This window comes from Oncorhynchus tshawytscha, linkage group LG26 (genome assembly GCF_018296145.1).
Source record: "Oncorhynchus tshawytscha isolate Ot180627B linkage group LG26, Otsh_v2.0, whole genome shotgun sequence".
Lineage (NCBI taxonomy): Eukaryota > Metazoa > Chordata > Actinopteri > Salmoniformes > Salmonidae > Oncorhynchus > Oncorhynchus tshawytscha.
In genome coordinates, this window is record NC_056454.1 from 36,351,467 (window position 1) to 36,372,764 (window position 21,298).

A 21,298-nucleotide genomic window follows, 5' to 3' on the forward strand; every position below is an offset into this window, starting at 1 on the left:
AAAGTGGCCAATGATTTCAAGTCTGTGTGTAGGCAGCAGTCTCTCTGTGCTAGTGATGGCTATTTAACAGTCTGATAGCCTTAAGATAGAAGCTGTTTTTCAGTCTCTCGGTCCCAGCTTTGATGCACCTGTACTGACCTCGCCTTCTGGATGATAGCGGGGTGAACAGGCAGTGGCTCGGGTGGTTGTTGTCCTTGATGATCTTTTTGGCCTTCCTGTGACATCAGGTGCTGTTGGTGTCCTGGAGAAAAGGTAGTTTGCCCCCGGTGATGCATTGTGCAGAGCGCACTGTCCTCTGGAGAGCCCTGCAGTTGTGGGCAGTGCAGTTGCCATACCAGGCTGTGATAAAGCCCGACAGGATGCTCTCAATTGTGCATCTGTAAAAGTTTTGGGCGACAAGCCACATTTCTTTAGCCTCCTGAGGTTGAAGTGCTGTTGAGCATTCACCACACTGCATGTGTGGGTGGACCAATTCAGTTTGTCCATGATATGTACGTCGAGCAATTTAAACTTTCCACCTTCTCCACTGCTATCCTGTCGATGTGGATAGGGGGGTGCTCCCTCTGCTGTTTCCTACAAGTCCACGATCATCTTCTTTGTTTTGTTGACGTTAAGTGAGAGGCTATTTTCCTGACACCACACTCCCAAAGCCCTCATCTTCTCCCTGTAGGCTGTCTCGTCATCGTTGTTGGTAATCAAGCCAACTACTGTTGTGTCGTCTGCATACTTGATGATTGAGTTGGAGGTGTGCATGGCCACGCAGTCATGGGTGAACAGGGAGTACAGGAGGGGGCTGAGCACGCACACTTGTGGGGCCCCAGTGTTGAAGATCACTACCTGGGGGCGGCCCGTCAGGAAGTCCAAGACCCAATTGCACAGGGCAGGGTTCAGACCCAGGGACTCGAGCTTAATGATGAGCTTGGAGGGCACTATGGCGTTGAATGCTGAGGTATAGTCAATAAACAGCATTCTTACATAGGTATTGCTCTTGGGATAGGGCAGTGTGCAATGTGATGGCGATTGCATGGTCTGTGGACCTTTTGGGGTGGTAAGCAAATTGAACTGGGTCTAGGGTGACAGGTAAGGTGGCGGTGATATGATCCTTGACTGGTGTCTCAAAGCACTTCATGATGACGGAAATTAGGGCTACAGGGAGACAGTTATTTAGTTCAGTTACCTTTTGTATTCTTGGGTACAGGGACAATGGTGGCCATCTTTAAGCATGTGGGATAGGGAGAGACTTAATATGTCTGTAAATACACCAACCAGCTGGTCTGCACATGATCTGAGGTCGCGGCTAGGCATGCCGTCTGGGTCGGCAGCCTTGCGAGGGTTAACTCGTTTAAATGTCTTACTCACGTCGGCCAAGGAGAAGGATAACCATAGTCCTTGGTAGCTGGCCACGTTGGTGGCACTGTGTTATCCTCAAAGCGGGCAAAGAACGTGTTGAGCTTGTCCGAAAGCAAGACGTCAGTGTCCGCGAAGAGCCTGGTTTTCCTTTTGTAGTCCGTGATTGTCTGTGGACCCAGACACATATGTCAAGTGTCTGAGCCGTTGAATTTTTTATTTTATTAATTTTTTTATTTCACCTTTATTTAACCAGGTAGGCTAGTTGAGAATTGCGACTACACTTTGTCTGTATACTGATGTTTTTCCTGTTTGATTTCCTTGCAGAGGGAATGACAACTCTTTTTTTTCCTTTGACGAAAGGAGGGCGGGGGAGGGCCTTGTATGCATCCCGAAAATTGGAATAACAATGGTCTGAGAATCCAGATGGCTATACCGACTCCGACAATATATCACGGGGGTGCCATGTTTCCGAGAAACAGAGTATGTTACAATCCCTGATGTCTCTCTGGAAAGAAACCCTTGCCCCGATCTCATCAACTTTTTTATCCAGGGACTGAACATTAGTGAGTGATATACTTGGAAGCGGAGGGAGGGTGAGCGTGCCTCCTCTGATATCCTTTTGTTCTTCCCGGCTGTTTGTAATAACGCATAACATTTTCTGGGATAACAATGTAACACATAAAAAACAAAATACTGCAACGTCTTCTAAGAACTAGAAGCGAGGCAGCCCTCTCTGTCGGCGCCATTGTGTTCCTCCACAAATAGTGGAGGAATACAACTGGCTATTGAATTGTGTTTGGTTGTCACACAACCAAATATCAACATTTGAAGGGGATCTTGTATAGTTGTGTCACTGGCTTTAATTCCAGTTTGTCTACAAATTAATAATTGATAATGTTGGATTCACATCTCCATCTAAACCAAAAATCTAAGTTAACATTAGCATACTACATCTAGCTACATGTTGAACTTCCATCCTCTCAGGCCAGGGGCACATTGTATGCATTTAAGGTTGGATCAGAATTGCTGCTATAATCATTGGCCAGTATGGAGATGTAAGTAAAACCACACATTATCTCCATCCATGGATAATTTAGGAAAGGGACTATTTTAGCTTGCTAGCTAGCTAGCTAGCCACCGAAGGACAACACAACGAGATGCAACAATTCAACTTTTTTTCTGTCAATAATGACATTTGGCATGTGATGTGATTGACCTGAAGCCAAATCCAAGAGTTTTTTTTTTGGTGTGACAGGACCATTCACAGTTGAGCTCACTCAGTTTAACTCAACGCTGATATGCTATTATTTTATATATTTTTTGTTATCATGGAAGACCAAATGCGCATGGGCTTCCCTTACATTCAATGCTACAGGTGGCAGCAATGTCATTCTCTTTCTGAACAGACAGCTTCAGATAGCCTAGATAAGCTACACATACTGAGACAGAGGGGCGCTGTTTTGTTCGCTTGGTTGTGTTAACAAATTATATGTTGGATTCATGTCTCCAACTAAACCAAAAATAAAAGTTAAAAAATAGGATTAAGCCAGTGGCTCAGATGAAACTATCCAAGCATTAGATACAGTGCATTCAGAAAGTATTCATACCCCTTGGCTTATTCCACATCTGGTCGTGTTACAGCCTGAATTCAAAATGGATTAAAAAAAATGTATAAATGCTCACCCATCTACACACAATACTGCACAATGAAAAAGTGAAAACATGTTTTTAGAAATGTTTGCAAATGTATTGAAAATGAAATACAGAAATATCTCATTTACATAAGTATTCACACAATACATGGTAGAATCACCTTTGGCAGCAATTACACCTGGATTGTATAATATTTGCACATGATTATTTGTCAAATTATTCAAGGTCTGTCAAGTTTGTTGTTGCTCATTGCTAGACAGACATTTTCAAGTCTTGCCATAGATGTTCAAGATGATTTAAGTCAAAACTATAACTTGGTAAGCAACCAGTGTATGTATTTTAGGTTGTTAAATTTTAGTCATTTATCAGACACTCTTATCCAGAGTGATTTACAGTAGTTAGTGCATACATTTTCACATTTGTCCATACTGGTCCCTCATGGGAATCAAACCCACAGCCCTGGCGTTGCAATTATCGTGCTCTACCAACTGAGCCACAGTTGATTATTGTTTAGCTAAAAGGTGCATTTGTTTCCCAGTGTCTGTTGGAAAGTAGACTGAAGAAGGTTTTCCTCTAGGATTTGGCTGTCCTTAGCTCTATTTATGCTACAAAACTCCCTAAGACCTTCCCGATGACAAGCTACCCATAACATGATGCAGCCACCACCATGCTTGAAAATATGAAGAGTGGTAGTCAGTGATGTGTGGTGTTGGATTTGCCCCAAACCTAACGCTTTGTATTCAGGATATAAAGTTAATTTCTTTACCAGACTTTTATTTGTAGTTTTACTTTGGTGCCTTATTTGCAAACAGGATGGATGTTTAGGAGTATTTGTATTCTGTATAGGTCTTCTTCTTTTCACTCTGTCATTTTGGTTAGTAGTAACAACAATATTGTTGGTACATCCTCAGTTTTCTCCCATCACAGTCATTAAACACTGTAACTGTTTTTAAAGTCACCATTGGCCTCATGGTGAAATCCCTGGCAAGTGAGTTAGGAAGGACGCCTGTATCTTTGTAGTGACTGTGTGTACTGATACACCATCCAAAATGTAATTAATAACGTCACCATGCTCAACTGGACATTTAATGTCAGCTTGAATTATTTTTACCTATCTACCATGGTATGCCATTTTTTTGTGAGGCATTGGAAAACCTCCCTGGTTTTTGTGGTTGAATCCGTGTTTGAAATTCACTGCTCGACTGAGGGACCTTATAGATAATTGGATGTGGGGTACAGAAATTAGGTAGTCATTCAAAAATCATGTTAAACATAATTAGTCCATGCAATGTATGTGAATTTTTACCCCTGAAATGATTTAGACTTGCCATAACAAAGGCGTTGAATACTTATTGACAAGACTTTTCAGGTTTTCATTTTTTATTAATTTGTACAAATGTATAAAATCATGATTCCATTTTGACATTATGGGGTATTGTGTGTAGGCCAGTGACACAACATTTACATTCAGGCTGTAACACAACAAAATGTGGAAAAAGTCAAGGTGTGTGAATACTTTCTGAAGGCAACACAATTGAATAGGACTTTGTAATACAGTTACACGCCTAAAGGTAAGGCTCTCTTACTGTAACTATACATGTCTTCTTATGTAATCATAGGAAGCGTGCATGTTTCAGAAAGCACGCAAAGTTTGCAGGTCTGTAGAAATCTTCACAATTGCTGATTCTGCACAATAGTCTGTGCAAAATCTCAAACAGCATTGATCACTTGCACTACATACTTCTACTGTAATCTCAACTGCAATCCAGGACAGTTGGTTGTTCTATTAGATAAAGCACAGACAACACATTAAGTTGTTGTATAAATACCAAATATCTGGTGTTGTATTCCCATTTGAACTTTTTGTGTTTTCAAATGGTTGAAAGCGTGTCAGTGATAACACATTTAAATGACAACTAAACAAAAAATGGGTGAGTAAAGGATGTAATCTCATTGATCAATGTCTCAACCAAATATTACCCAAATATCCAAGTTGAAATGACGTGTTGTGCATAGTGGGTGAAGAGTGTGGTTCTCCGAACCACTTTCATTACATAAGGAGATTGTGGTTGATTTCAAGGTTGTGGGTTATACAAGGTGCATGTGAAATGTACAGTAGCTCAGTGTTTTTCAACTCCTGTCCTCAAGTATTCTGACCTCAACGTTGTTTATTTTTGTTGAAGCCCTGATGGTTGTTGAGGAAACACTGCTGTAGGTTTTCAGTAGGAACGTACCTGAGTCACAATGCCACTTGACACTGATGCATCTCCCATTGGAACAGCTGAACTGGGTGAGTGGTTCACAGGTCGGCAATGCTATAGACATAAAAGCAAAGAGACAGTCAACTACAGTTATTTAAAGGCCAAACCCATAGGGCTACATTTATTCTGAAAATACTTTGTCTAAAACTCCTTACAAACACTCCATTCCAACTCATTTTTCAACCGTATATATTGTTTTGTGTGTTATTCTGCTAGCTGCCTGTTCAAAACCAACTAACACCTCTTAATTAACCAACATCGGCTCCTTACTTCTTCCAGTGTGCTCAAAGAGACACCAACTCTCACTTTCTCTAACTGTTGTTGATGGTGCTGGTAGCTAAATATTCCACCCACTATTGTCAATGTAAATCTGTGTCAATGTGTCAGTGTCAATGTAAATCTGGGCAAAAATACATCTGATCTGCATTTGAATTCGCATCACATATAACACACTTTCTGAGATATTTCCATTGGAGGCCAGGAGCTTTATTGACTTTGGTTTGAATTCAGAGACTACATTTTATTGGATTATTTGGAATCCCTACTGCTACAAACACCTAGGGCTTTAGCTAGGACATAGTGAATGTTTATCACACTCGTCTTCTACATTTTCGCTCTAAGGATTTTAGTTATCTTCGACAGCGACCGTCTGGTTGAGGTTTAACACTCATTAAAAATAAATATCAACATGCATAAATAATGTCTGGTTAATTTCTCAGTCTAGTCGACAGAGGGGAGATTATGGGTTCAACATACAGGTTGACAACTACCATACTTCTAGCAAACAAAATTCAAATTAGCATCCATCTCAAATGGCAGTGGCACCACGACGTGTGGAGCTTCAGGTGTTTAAAACCCTTCGTCGCTGCAGTGGAGCAAATTGAACTGCCAGAGACGCGGTGAGAACTCCTACAGAGCAGTAATGCCTGAGGAACCTCAAACAACAGTATGGGAGAGAATATGTTTTGGAGCGCAGCTTGATTATGATTGAATGAAGCCGAGCATAAACTTTAATTACAGCTTACACTCTGGTTGTTTGTGACTGTGTATTGGAGCAGCTTAGTAGGCACACAACGAGAGTCGGAGACGATACAACAGAGACTGATATGTGCCATCCTTACCACATACAGTGAAGGGATGGGAGGTTGAACGTTACAGCAAAATGTAGATTTTCACCTAAATAGACATATCCAAGAGTAATTCATTTTCATGAGATAGCCATAAACAAAACTTAAATGCTGCATAGTTCTAGAAGGTTCTGGATCTCACCTTCCTGGTAAAAATAGTTACACATTGACTCACATGAGGATAGAAGCTCAAATATATAGTACAAATATTGTGAAAATATGAAAATATTTTATTCCTACTCAACAAAAGAGAGGGAATAGGGCTTGAAATAACTGAAATGCTTTCAAAATATAGTAATCGTAAAATTATAAACAACTTACTATGAAATTTAATCTTTCTTATAACTATAAAATGAATATGATCATACGCTACATTGCCAAAGGTATGTAGACACACCTTTAAATTTGTGGATTCGGCTATTTCAGTCACACCCGTTGCTGACAGGTATATCAAATTGAGCAGACAGCCATGCAACCTCCATAGACAAACATTTGCATTAGAATGGCCTTACTGAAGAGCTCAGTGACTTTCAACGTGGCACCATCACAAGATGCCACCTTTCCAACAAGTCAGTTTGTCAAATGTCTGCCCTGCTAGAGCTGCCCTTGTCAAATGTAAGTGCTGTTATTGTGAAGTGGAAATGTCTAGGAACAACAACGGCTCAGCCACAAAGTGGTAGGCCACACAAGCTCACAGAACGGTACAGACGTATGCTGAAGCGAGTAGAGCGTACAAATAGCCTGTCCTCGGTTGCAACACTCACTACGAGTTCCAAACTGCTTCTGGAAGCAACGTCAGCACAATAACTATTTGTCTCGAGCTTCATGAAATGGGTTTCCATGACCGAACAGGCACACACAAGCCTAAGATCCCCATGTGCAATGCCAAGCGTTGGCAGGAGGGGTGTAAAGCTCACCGCCATTGGACTTTGGAGCAATGAAAATACGTTCTCTGGAGTGATGAATCACACTTCCTCATCTAGCAGGCCGACGGTCGAATCTGGGTTCGACGGATTCCAGGAGAACGCTACCTGCCCGAATGCATAGTGCCAACTGTAAAGTTGATAAATAATGGTCTGGGACAATTGTTCGTGGTTCGGGCTCGGTCCCTTACTTCCAGTGAAGTGAAATCTTAATGCTACAGCATACAATGATATTCTAGACGAATCTGTGCTTCAACATTGTGGCAACAGTTTGGGGAAGGCCCATTCCTGTTTCAGTATGACTGTCCCCGTGCACAAAATGGTTTGTTGAGATCACTGTGGAAGAACTTGACTGACCTACACAGAGTCCTGACCTCAACCCCATCAAACGACTTTGGGATTAATTGGAACAGGCCTAATGGCCCAACATCAGTGCCCAACCTCACTAATGTTATTTTGGCTGAATGGAAGCATGTCCCCGCAGCAATGTTCTAACATCTAGTGGAAAGCCTTCCCAGAAGAGTGGAGGATGTTATAGCAGCAAAGAGGGGACCAACTCCATATTAAGGCCTATGATTTTGGAATGAGATGTTAGACGAGCAAGTGTCCGCATACTTTTGTCCATGTAGTGTATTTAGTGACTACAAATTTGGCGACAGAGCATTTTCTACCATACCAAGCCTCATCTGAGCCAACGCAGAGACACCACTCGAATGTCTGCAGACACGTTAGAACTTCAGCATTACAAACAAAGTGATTTCATCTTTCTGGGACAAACATAAAGTGGTTGTGTTTCAATTATACAAAATGATTTAGTGTTTTTTCATGTTGAGAGCTCTATGTCTGGCTGCGAATATCAGAGCAACATGGGACCACGATTGCTGAAATCGCTAGACTGTCCACTTTTATATGCCATCTCCCAGGCTGGGCTCTGTCGATTGAAGGGAGAGAAAATTGATTCGTTGTCTAGATAGGCCAGAAAATGTTACACGTCACTCCCGATGCAAATATGGGGTGTGAAGCGATGTTCACAGAGCGCTTTGTACACCAAACTGTCAGTCGTAGCTGGTCCAGAACCTCTCAAAGTCCGCTAAATAGGGGACTTAACATCAAAGAGGTTTAAAAACCTTTCAAATGATTTTTTTTCTCACTTCTTTTATGCTTGTTGAGTAATTCTATTTCCACATCACATCACTAAATACAGAATTTATGGCCAGGAAAGTTCCCTCTGAACGAGTCAAAATAGTATTGTTGCGAGATTTGACTATAGTACCATACAGAAATAAAGTCTACCATATGAAAACTAAACGTTTCGGCCATTCAAATTACATGCACTAAAACTTACTTCGATATCAGTTTTGATAGATCCTGTAATTCTGCAATAATAATAAAACGTATAATAATAATACTACAAGTCTTATTTGGCAGCAACTTTGTAATTGTAAGTTAGAACACTGAGCTGGTGAATTCTGAGGTCCTGGCCCAGAGGATGTAACTGCTAAAACTCACTTCTTACATGACTGATGCAAGCGAAAGAAAATAGAGAGACAACAAAGTATTCAAGGTCCTAATAAATGAAGAAATGGGACATTCTTATCAGAAAATTTGATTTAGGGGAAACAGAATGAAAACAGTGTGTCAGATGCCAAGGACATGTTATAATATCTCTATTCTTATTTCACAGCACTACCGGTCAACCAATAACAAGCACACTGGTACACTCATTCACCCCTTCACAACCAATACTATGCCAACTCAAAGGTAACCCAATAGTCTGTAATGGTATTCAAAAACCTGGGTTTGAGCAAGTGGATATTGCATTTTAGTTCCCAAAAACTAGGAGCTAAGACCAAGCATTATATCCCCAGTAAGAGAGAGGAAAGCACTAAGGCTATACTTTGAGAGAAATATAAGAAACCGGCTGCTGTGCACTAGACAAGAACACACACTAAGAGTTCAAATAGCCAAGCTAGCATTCAGTTGTCTCACCAGGAGGTTATATTTTTGCAATGCTTTTAAGGCTTCTCTGGTATAGTTATGTCACTATAGGCTGAGTGGTCTTTTCCACTGAACCATTTCCTTTGAGCTACAGCTCACAGCAGTATATCCTTTTGGTTTCCTTCCAAGGTTGGAGATGTGGTCAATAGAATCGTCAGAACTGTCAGTGTCATCATAACAGTGGTCACCTCTTCTTTGAAAGCCTCTCTTGCCGTTTATAAACCCTGCACTTTCCTTTACACTGTGGCTTCCCAGAGAGAGTGTGTGGTGTATTGTGTTAACAGGTCTACAACCTTTTAGTATGAATACTCTTTTAGGGCCAAAAACCTAACTTGAGATGTTCAAGCATAACCAACTTAACAATCATATAAATCATGCATCGATGTCAATGGGGGTAGATTCAGGTTTCAGGGCCAGAGAATGCAGATTCAGAGTCTGACTCACCACAGGATGATGTCTCGTCGGACATATCCCCGCAGTCGTCGTCCCGGTCGCAGCGCCAGGCTAGGGGGATACAGCGTCCGTTCCGACAAGAGAACTGGTTGGGCTGACAGGCCTGGGCTGAGAGAGAGAGAGAGACATGGAAGACAGAAGCGCATTTGTAATTCGATCACATGGGTATCAAGTGGGTATCAAAGCCAGACGTGTTCAGCCCCCTAATGATCATTCAATCATATGGCATGTCAATGTCAGGCCTGTGGAGCTTAAATTGATCTCTCCATCACATATATATCACATATATCAAGTCTGGAGGAAATTAGTGGCGCCCTTACACAAACCTTTCAGTCACATGTCCATGACAGAGACAGACATGCAAGGACAGCAGCACCAGCATAGCACGCGAGGTGGTTGGTGCTGTGTAACATGCATGTCTATCTGATTACAAGGCAACATTAGTCACCCCCACTGATATCCAGTGATTGATCCTGGAAGGCTAAGAGCTGTTATTGTGAGGAGGGGAAAAAAACACTTCTGCAGGGTCAGACATAAGTGATTCTGACGCTAACTCAATATCAGGAAAAGTTAACTCTTGAGAGTGCTAAACTTCTTTGATTCTGAGCTTTCACATAAGATTGATTACACTGTAGCTGCTGGCTTGTTTAGTGCCATAAGACACCACTATGAATGTTGTTATTTTATATTGTGATGTGCTTAAACCTATCTGTCAATGTAGAGCTTAAGCATAGCATAAAACTCTAAGCAGAGTTTAAGGGGGCAGAGGTTTGATATTTTTTTACAATACACAGTCCAACTGCATAACTGAATACACCACATCAATATATTTCCATAGCTCAGAAAACGGCATAACACAATTGCTAGACTGAAGATCTGAGAAAAAGCTGAGTTATTGTATCAGTTACCTGAACATGTGTTGTTGGACTCATCCTCATTGTTCCCACAGTCATTGATTCCATCACACAGCCATCTCTTAGGGATGCAGTGATTGTTGAGGCACTTGAACTGGTCATTGGAACAACTGTGGTTCACTGAAACAGATAGACAGAGACACTCTTATTATTTTTTTGTTTTTAAAAATTTTCAAGTTGAAATTCTTTGTAGAATATAATTTATCTTCTAAAGGATTTACAAATTTGACATTTACAGTTTCTAACTTTAAAAGTCCAACTTTGACTTCACAAAAATCTGAGGTATCAATGCGAAGCAGGAATTTGGATCAGAGAATGCCTCAAACCTTGTTATACACTGTTAGAAAAAAAGGTGCTATCTAAAACCTAAAAGGGTTCTTTGGCTGTCCCCAAAGGAGAACACTTTGAAAAACCGTGCTGACATTCCAGCAGAGCAGATAATAGATTTAGCAATTCTGATAATTCTGGCAGAAGATTACATTATAGGATTTTTCATAGTGAGAAATGAGTCAGCACCCAAGCGTCTAACATGGTGTTTATCTTATCGATCCACTCAACAGCAAATTCTCTTCTGAGGCGAATAGATGGGGACGTAAAGAGGGGAGGGGGGCCGTATTCACCATCTTTGAATCATATCAATGACATTTAGCGAGATAAAAGTTGATAGCAAGAAAATATCACTTTGTGCAATGTTGCATGCTAAGTGATGTGTGTGTGTGTGTGTGTGTGATGGTGATGGTGGGGGGTGGACAGATATATACACACAGCAGCTTTGGATCTCCTCGTCACTCCCATCCAGACAGTCATCGTCCCCGTCGCATCTCCATGACGCACGGATACAACGGTGGTTACTACACTGAAACTCATCGCTCTTACAGTGCTGTGGCTCCATCACCCCAGACGACACTTAATTAACAGACATAACAGAGAAACTAACATTAATACCAGAGAAACAGACATGAGACAAATTAAACCACAGCGGAATGAATTCCATTGAAAAGTAAAGCATACTTTACACTGAAATCGCACAAAATAGCGGTGAGAGAAAACCATGTTCATAGTTTGTCTACAGTGCAATATACTGCTCTGGCTGATTCACTGCATGGTCTTACAGTACCTGAGCAGGTGACATTGTTCTTCTCCAGGAGCTGGTTGTCAGCACAGGCACACACTCTGCCCCCTGGGATAGCGAGGCAGAGTGTACCGCATCCCCCATAATTCACACTGCATGCATTGTCACCTGGAAATACAGAGTAGGAAAAAAATAATACCACTGTTAACCTCAAATCCTATTCTTCTAAAGCATTATTATTGTATTTTGTCATGTGTCTCTATTGTTGTTCTGTCTGTCGTCATCTCTCTATGAACAACTGTGCAGAGATCAATGTGAATTGTGAAGAAACGCATATAAAACATCTTAATACAAAAGCCATTTCCTGTTTGAGAAGAATGTGGCAGGTGGGTGCCACGTCATCTACACTACATGGCCAAAAGTATGTGGACCACTGCTCGTTGAACATTTCATTCTAAAATCATAGGCCTTACTATGGAGCGGGCACCCCTTTGCTGCTAAAACAACCTCAACTCTTCTGAGAAGGCTTTCCACTAAATGTTGGAATATTTCTGCGGGGACTTGCTTCGATTCAGCCACAAGAGCATTAGTGAGGTCGGGAAGTATGTTGGGTGATTAGGCCTGGCTCGCAATCGGCGTTCCAATTAATCCTAAAGTTGTTCAATGGGGTTGAGGTCAAGACTCTCTGCAGGACAGTTAAGTTCTTCCACACCAATCTCAACAAAGCATTTCTATATGGACCTCGCTTTGTGCACAGAGGTATTGTCATGCTGGCTGTTGACAACAAAAACAAAAACAAAAACTGTTGCCACAAAGTTGGAAGCACAGAATTGTCTAGAATGTCATTGTATGCTGTAGCATTAAGATTTCCCTTCACTGTAACTAAGGGGCCCAAACCATGAAAAATAGCCACAGGCCATTATTCCTCCTCCACAAAACTTTACATTTGGCACTATGCATTCAGGCATGTAGTGTTCTCCTGGCATCTGCCAAACCCAGATATATCCATCGGCCTGCCAAATGGTGAAGCGTGATTCATCACTCCAGAGAAAGCGCTTCCACTGCTCCAGAGTACAATGGCAGCGAGCTTTACACCACTCCAGCCAACAATTGGCATTGTACATGGTGTGCAGCTGCTTGGCCACACACCATTTCATGAAGCTCCTGACAAACAGTTCTTGCGCTGATGTTGCTTCCAGAAGCAGTTTGGAACTTGGTCTCGTTCTGTGAGCTTATATGGCCTACCACTTTGTGGCTGAGCCGTTGTTGCTCCTAGACGATTCCATTTCACAATAACAGCACTTACAGTTTACCGGAGCAGTTCTAGCAGGGCAGAAATTTGACAAATTGACTTGTTGGAAAGGTGGCATCCTATGACGGTGCCATGTTGAAAGTCACTAAGCTCTTCAGTAAGGCCATTCTATGTTTGACTATGGAGGTTGCATGCCCGTGTGCTCGATGTTATACACCTGTCAGCAACAGGTGTGGCTAAAATAGCCAAATCCCCTCATTTGAAAGGGTGTCCACATACTTTTGTATATATAGTGTATAACCACATATCAAACATATTATTGGGGACATTGTAGAGATTTGATTTGACAGTTGTATCCTTTCAGGGGAATAATTAGTCTTTTAGGACAAAACCAACCGTTCTCAAGGGAGCGAGACCAAAAAAATGGAATATGTGTGAAGAAACTGTCACTTATAAAGTTGAGGCATGGAGAACATTGTTTGTTTGGTTTAGTGTCAGGTCCAAAGGCAGTGCCTGAGCCAATGAGATAAAGACTTCTGTTTTGTGAGAGTCAGTAAGTAATACTCAGAGGACAGCAGAGCCAATTCATCTCTTTGGTGACATGAGCTTTGGAGGAATGGCCAGTGAAATTCTACTTTACCCATGCTGAGAATTAGAACTCATATACAGCCAGCCATTTTCTCCCTTTCACTCTTTATCTGCATCACATGTTTGGTATACCACAGTCATACACCACTCTAACGAACTGTATTATTTTGATGTAAACCGCTAGAAATTATTACACAAATGAAAAGCCTGTGAATCGTCTCAAAATGCCCCTTATCTTGATCCATTGATTGCCCAGCAGATGATTAGTGTTGGCACTTCTCTCTGTTTCTTAGAGGAGATGACAGTAATCATACCTCCCCCTGCTCCACACACACATTAGTCTAAACTCTAAACAGTGATTCACAACCACGATAACAAGGGTTCTACCTGCTGTGAGGCCCTACAGTTCTGCACCATCAACAAAGCGCATCATGCATCTCTCTCTGATGTTATCTATTCATCTACCCACAACAGGAATCTATCATCATCCACCACACAGACAGCAGGGAGCACTATGTTGAGTCAGTCTTTTATTTCCATAGACTGGAATTCAAAGTAAAATTGCTGCCACTCTCAATTTATCCAGCAACTAACCAATGCCACGATGGAGAATACTGTTTTCATTATACTAACGGCTATATAAGATACCATAGTGGATAGATTGCAACACTATTTTTGAAGGTTGCATATATAAGCATCAGGGCTAACCTTAGAAAACATTCTCTGAAGGCAACCTTTAGTAATGGTGGGGGAGGTTTTGTGATAATTTGCAGGAACAGCTATATAAGATTGTGTAGACTACATTCACCAAAGTTAAGCTTTAGTGATAGGGGATGGAAAAGTGAAAGCAGTCAGACATACCTTGCTGACTCTGAGCATTGTACACATGCAGGCCAAACAGGGGAGGCCTCTCACTCCTTAGTAGAGTAACGTCCCCAGAGGTTAGATCCAGTTGGAAAACAGAAGCGTTCATGTACTCCGTCCAGAAGATGGAGTTACGGTAGTGAGAAATCCCAAATGGATGGTTCAGCTGTTTGCCATTGTACACAACCTGCATGAGTAATCAGATACAACACTTATCAAAGAAAGAACACAACCTGCACAACAGTACTCAAAGACCTGAGAGAGCAGAGGGAAGAAAAAACCCACTGAAATGGCAGAGAACTATGACCATTTTAGTTGAAAACTACAATGGTGATATCCCAGTGGGCAAATCTGGTTGAAATGACATCATTACATGGCTATAATGACAAAATGTTTTTTGCCCGCTAGAGTACAGCTTCACTCACCTGTCTGCCAGTGCCGTTGAGGTAGATCTTCTCTATGTGATCGTAGTTGGCATCACACCAGTACATGGTGCTGGTCCCATGGTCTAGGGTAAGGCCGTTAGGCCACAGCATATTAGACGTGACAAATATCTGTCTGTTAGATCCATCCATCCACGCTTTTTCTATCCTTCCTATGCTGTCGTTCACCTCATCCTCCTCCCAGTCCGTCCAATACATCCAACTGAAATTCACAAACATAATACATTCCCTACAATTGAGTGTAAGGGGGAAAAAGCCCTAATGAACCATATTAATTGGGGATTAAATATGTTTTATCATCAAACATATACAGTGGCAAGAAAAAGTATGTGAACCCTTTGGAATTACCTGGATTTCTGAATAAATTGGTCATCAAATTTGATCTTATCTTCATCTAAGTCACAACAATAGACAAACAGTGTGCTTAAACTAATAACACAAAACTTATTGTATTTTTTTGTTGTCTATATTGAATACTTTAAACATTCACAGTGTAGGTTGGAAAATGTATGTGAACCCCTAGGCTAATGACTTCTCCAAAAGCAAATTGGAGTCAGGAGTCAGCTAACCTGGAGTCCAATCAATGAGATGAGATTGGAGATGTTGGTTAGAGCTGCCTTGCCCTATAAAAAACACTCACAAAACTTGAGTTTTCCATTCACAAGAAGCATTGCCTGATGTGAACCATGCCTCGAACAAATTAGATCTCAGAAGACCTAAGATTAAGAAGTGTTGACTTGCATAAAGCTGGAAAAGCCTTGATGTTCATCAGTCCACGGTAATACAAATTGTCTATAAATGCAGAAAGTTCAGCACTGTTGCTACTTTCCCTAGGAGTGGCCGTCCTGCAAAGGTGACTGACACTAGGATTCTTCAATGAAGTTAAGAAGAATTCTAGTGTCAGCTAAAAACTTACAGAAATCTCTGGAACAAGCTAACATTTCTGTTGACGAGTCTACGATAGGTAAAACACGAAACAAGAATGGTGTTCATGGGAGGACACCACTGAAGAAGCCACAGCTGTCAAAAAAAAAAACATTGCTGCACGTCTGAAGTTTGCAAAAGTGCACCTGGATGTTCCACAGCGCTACTGCCAAAATATTCTGTGGACAGATGAAACTACAGTTGAGTTGTTTGGGAGGAACACACAACACTATGGGTGGAGAAAAAGTTACAGCACACCAACATCAAAACCTCATCCCAACTTATAATTGTTTGTGTGTTATTAGTTTAACCAGACTGTTTGTCTATTGTTGTGACCTAGACGAAGATCAGATCAAATTTTATGACCAAAGGATTCACATACTTTTTCTTGCCACTGTAAGATTCAACACACACAAAATAAGCATTGATTCAAACCTACCCAATTCAACATATACAGTAATCCACAAGTTCATCTACTAGGCCCTCACATCGGAAACCAGGTCCTGGTTTGCGTCAATATCTTTTCAGGGCTTCACTCAGCTATTACCAACAGACTTGTGATATTTGAAAAGTGATTGGGTCAACGATTTGACATGATCTAGTCTCTAGTGACCCATAAACATGCTTAAGGGATTTGTGTCCTCTGGCGGGGCTGCACACCCTTTTCTGTCTCTTCTATGATGGAGTTGACTGCAACACATGCACTACATAAAACAGTGTGATAGAGGGTGAATCAAGCACTGTCTGTCTCTGCAAGTCATCTTCATGATCCACTGAATAATTCAACACACACACCGCAGTCTTCAATGCCTGGCTAAAGCTCTGTGAAGCAATATCCAAAGCAAAAAGATGTGTGTGAGAGAGACTGAGAGACTGATAGGGAAAGAACATTTAAAATACAGAAAAATAAGTGATTGAGACAGTATGTCAGCAAAGTGAATCCCTATCATGTTAACACAGACTGGAGGTGACATGCAGAGAGGGAAATATAACTGGGGCGAACAGAAGAGGATCTTAAGCAGCCATTTCACCTGTGGAGACCCATCCTGCAGGGCACATAAAGATGTCTGGTTCTGCTGATGGATCGGCCAATGCTCACTTAGGACCCGAAACAACATTTTAATAAAGATGTGGCAACTGTCAATAGGAAGGTCAGTAGTTAGAAATTATTCCTTCGTTATGATAACAAAGAAAATAATTTAAACCCCCTGATGTGGGAGGAATCAGATTGGTGCAATACTGTGCGGGAGCTATTTCTGGGAAGGAATCACGATATCAAAGACACATAAATAGAATGATTCCATCTCCATGGTCAGTGGCAGCATGATTTAGTAGTTATGCATGGCCGTCCAAACAGAGACAGACCTCCGACGAATACCCAAAGAATTGACAATAGCAAACTCTTTCCAGGAATCACCTATTGTTCACTACCTGCTAGGAAATGCCATTGCTTTGAGTACAGAAAGGGTCAAGAAGGATTGTGTGCTTTATATGGTTCTCTACTGTAACACCCAGAGACGACAATATCCCTTATCCTTTTCTTGGGTGTTTGTTTGTTTGTTTATAACCAACATCACATAGGATTAGAGAGGTGTGCATATTCTCTTTTCTGTGTACATTTTGCAGTGGGTCAATCACTGAATAGATATGTGCACACAGACAACTCACATTTTCAACCATATTGTTCTCTGACATCAGTGCATTAGTAACACATGCCGTAGGAATTGTATGATTTGGCCTCGTCTTCAGTGAGCTCACCTGTTGAGGGGGTCCAATACAATGGCTCGGGGGTGAGACATGTCCCCCTCCAGAAGAGTCTTCCTGGTTTGAGAGGCCCTCTCCAGTCTGGCCACACTAATAGTTTTCCTGTACCCATCATTGGTCCAGTAGAGGTTATTACCAATCCAGTCCACAGAGATCCCCTCAACGTTGTCCAGGTCTGCAAGGTGATGGAACACCAATGTTAGTGCTATCTCCCCCTGACTTGCATTTCTTGTTTTTCTTAAATGTAAATGGGTGATTTAGAAAGTATTTTAACTGATGCAGAAAGGGTGTTCTTTATGTCATTACAGTAACTGGTACTAGTCATTAAAGAGTACCTGCAATAAAGGATACATTAATTTGTCTGTAGCATAAAAATATAACACAAAATAAACCCACCATCTTTGAGTATCGTTTCCCGGCTGTTCCCGTCTATTTTCTGCCGGCCAATGAGGAAGCTGGTGGTGTCAGCGAAGTAGATGTGTCCTGACTCTGCATGGTAGTCGATGGCTCTGGGGTTGACCAGGTCCTCGATCGATACCATGTGCTCATCACTGGACTTCACGTTCATGTCCAGGCCTCGGATGACCCCTGGCCGACCCTTACCATAGAACAGGAACAGGTCGTTCTTGGGTTCTAGGACACAGAAACAGAAAAGGGATCTTTACTCTTAACTCTACTTCTTGTTAGTTAATTGGTATAATTCTTTTTGGGTTCTACAGTGGGGCAAAAAAGTATTTAGTCAGCCACCAATTGTGCAAGTTCTCCCACTTAAAAAGATGAGAGAGGCCTGTAATTTTCAACATAGGTACACTTCAACTATGACAGACAAAATGAGAAAAAATCCAGAAAATCACATTGTAGGATTTTTAATGAATTTATTTGCAAATTATGGTGGAAAATAAGCATTTGGTCAATAACAAAAGTTTCTCAAAACTTTGTTATATACCCTTTGTTGCCAATGACAGAGGTCAAACGCTTTCTGTAAGTTTTCACAAGGTTTTCACACACTGTTGATGGTATTTTGGCCCATTCCTCCATGCAGATCTCCTCTAGAGCAGTGATGTTTTGGGGCTGTTGCTGGGCAACACGGACTTTCAAATCCCTCCAAAGATTTTCTATGGGGTTGAGATCTGGAGACTGGCTAGGCCACTCCAGGACCTTGAAATGCTTCTTACGAAGCCACTCTTTCATTGCCCGGGCGGTGTGTTTGGGATCATTGTCATGCTGAAAGACCCAGCCACGTTTCATCTTCAATGCCCTTGCTAATGGAAGGAGGTTTTCACTCAAAATCTCACGATACATGGCCCCATTCAATCTTTCCTTTCCATGGATCAGTCGTCCTGGTCCCTTTGCAGAAAAAGAGCCCCAACGCATGATGTTTCCACCCCCATGCTTCACAGTAGGTATGGTGTTCTTTGGATGCAACTCAGCATTCTTTGTCCTCCAAACACGACGAGTTGAGTTTTTACCAAAAGTTATATTTTGGTTTCATCTGACCATATGACATTCTCCCAATCTTCTTCTGGATCATCCAAATGCTCTCTAGCAAACTTCAGACGGGCCTGGACATGTACTGGCTTAAGCAGGGGGACACGTCTGGCACTGCAGGATTTGAGTCCCTGGCGGCGTAGTGTGTTAATGATGGAAGGCTTTGTTACTTTGGTCCCAGCTCTCTGCAGGTCATTCACTAGGTCCCCCCGTGAGGTTCTGGGATTTTTGCTCACCGTTCTTGTGATAATTTTGACCCCACGAGGTGAGATCTTGCGTGGAGCCCCAGATCGAGGGAGATTATCAGTGGTCTTGTATGTCTTCCATTTCCTAATAATTGCTCCCACAGTTGATTTCTTCAAACCAAATCAAATCACAAATCAAATCAAATTTTATTTGTCACATACACATGGTTAGCAGATGTTAATGCGAGTGTAGCGAAATGCTTGTGCTTCTAGTTCCGACAGTGCAGTAATAACCAACAAGTAATCTAACTAACAATTCCAAAACTACTGTCTTATACACAGTGTAAGGGGATAAAGAATATGTACATAAGGATATATGAATGAGTGATGGCACAGAGCAGCATAGGCAAGATACAGTAGATGGTATCGAGTACAGTATATACATATGAGATGAGTATGTAAACAAAGTGGCATAGTTAAAGTGGCTAGTGATACATGTATTACATAAGGATGCAGTCGATGATATAGAGAACAGTATATACGTATGCATATGAGATGAATAATGTAGGGTAAGTAACATTATATAAGGTAGCATTGTTTAAAGTGGCTAGTGATATATTTACATCATTTCCCATCAATTCCCATTATTAAAGTGGCTGGAGTTGAGTCAGTGTCAGTGTGTTGGCAGCAGCCACTCAATGTTAGTGGTGGCTGTTTAACAGTCTGATGGCCTTGAGATAGAAGCTGTTTTTCAGTCTCTCGGTCCCAGCTTTGATGCACCTGTACTGACCTCGCCTTCTGGATGATAGCGGGGTGAACAGGCAGTGGCTCGGGTGGTTGATGTCCTTGATGATCTTTATGGCCTTCCTGTAACATCGGGTGGTGTAGGTGTCCTGGAGGGCAGGTAGTTTGCCCCGGTGATGCGTTGTGCAGACCTCACTACCCTCTGGAGAGCCTTACGGTTGAGGGCGGAGCAGTTGCCGTACCAGGCGGTGATACAGCCCGCCAGGATGCTCTCGATTGTGCATCTGTAGAGGTTTGTGAGTGCTTTTGGTGACAAGCCAAATTTCTTCAGCCTCCTGAGGTTGAAGAGGCGCTGCTGCGCCTTCTTCACGATGCTGTCTGTGTGAGTGGACCAATTCAGTTTGTCTGTGATGTGTATGCCGAGGAACTTAAAACTTGCTACCCTCTCCACTACTGTTCCATCGATGTGGATAGGGGGGTGTTCCCTCTGCTGTTTCCTGAAGTCCACAATCATCTCCTTAGTTTTGTTGACGTTGAGTGTGAGGTTATTTTCCTGACACCACACTCCAAGGGCCCTCACCTCCTCCCTGTAGGCCGTCTCGTCGTTGTTGGTAATCAGGGCCTACCCTCACCACCTGGGGGCGGCCCGTCAGGAAGTCCAGTACCCAGTTGCACAGGGCGGGGTCGAGACCCAGGGTCTCGAGCTTGATGACGAGCTTGGAGGGTACTATGGTGTTGAATGCCGAGCTGTAGTCGACGAACAGCATTCTCACATAGGTATTTCTCTTGTCCAGATGGGTTAGGGCAGTGTGCAGTGTGGTTGAGATTGCATCATCTGTGGACCTATTTGGGCGGTAAGCAAATTGGAGTGGGTCTAGGGTGTCAGGTAGGGTGGAGGTGATATGGTCCTTGACTAGTCTTTGAAAGCACTTCATGATGACGGAAGTGAGTGCTACGGGGAGGTAGTCGTTTAGCTCAGTTACCTTAGCTTTCTTGGGAACAGGAACAATGGTGGCCCTCTTGAAGCATGTGGGAACAGCAGACTGGTATAGGGATTGATTGAATATGTCCGTAAACACACCGGCCAGCTGGTCTGCGCATGCTCTGAGGGCGCGGCTGGGGATGCCATCTGGGCCTGCAGCCATGCGAGGGTTAACACGTTTAAATGTCTTACTCACCTCGGCTGCAGTGAAGTAGAGACCGCAAGTTTTCGTTGCAGGCCGTGTCAGTGGCACTGTATTGTCCTCAAAGCGGGCAAAAAAGTTATTTAGTCTGCCTGGGAGCAAGACATCCTG

The 21,298-nt window shown here is 42.2% G+C and overlaps 1 protein-coding gene across 1 annotated transcript in view; it reads right to left on the bottom strand.

Moving 5' to 3' along the window:
* Positions 1–21,298, bottom strand: part of LOC112224856 (low-density lipoprotein receptor-related protein 1B) — a 365,574-nt gene that overhangs the window by 228,209 nt on the left and 116,067 nt on the right. Inside the window, 9 exon segments of the mRNA XM_042306367.1 lie at positions 5,238–5,318; positions 9,757–9,873; positions 10,674–10,799; positions 11,445–11,585; positions 11,797–11,919; positions 14,453–14,642; positions 14,881–15,100; positions 17,581–17,761; positions 17,983–18,219. Coding sequence (XP_042162301.1) covers positions 5,238–5,318; positions 9,757–9,873; positions 10,674–10,799; positions 11,445–11,585; positions 11,797–11,919; positions 14,453–14,642; positions 14,881–15,100; positions 17,581–17,761; positions 17,983–18,219 — 1,416 coding nt within the window.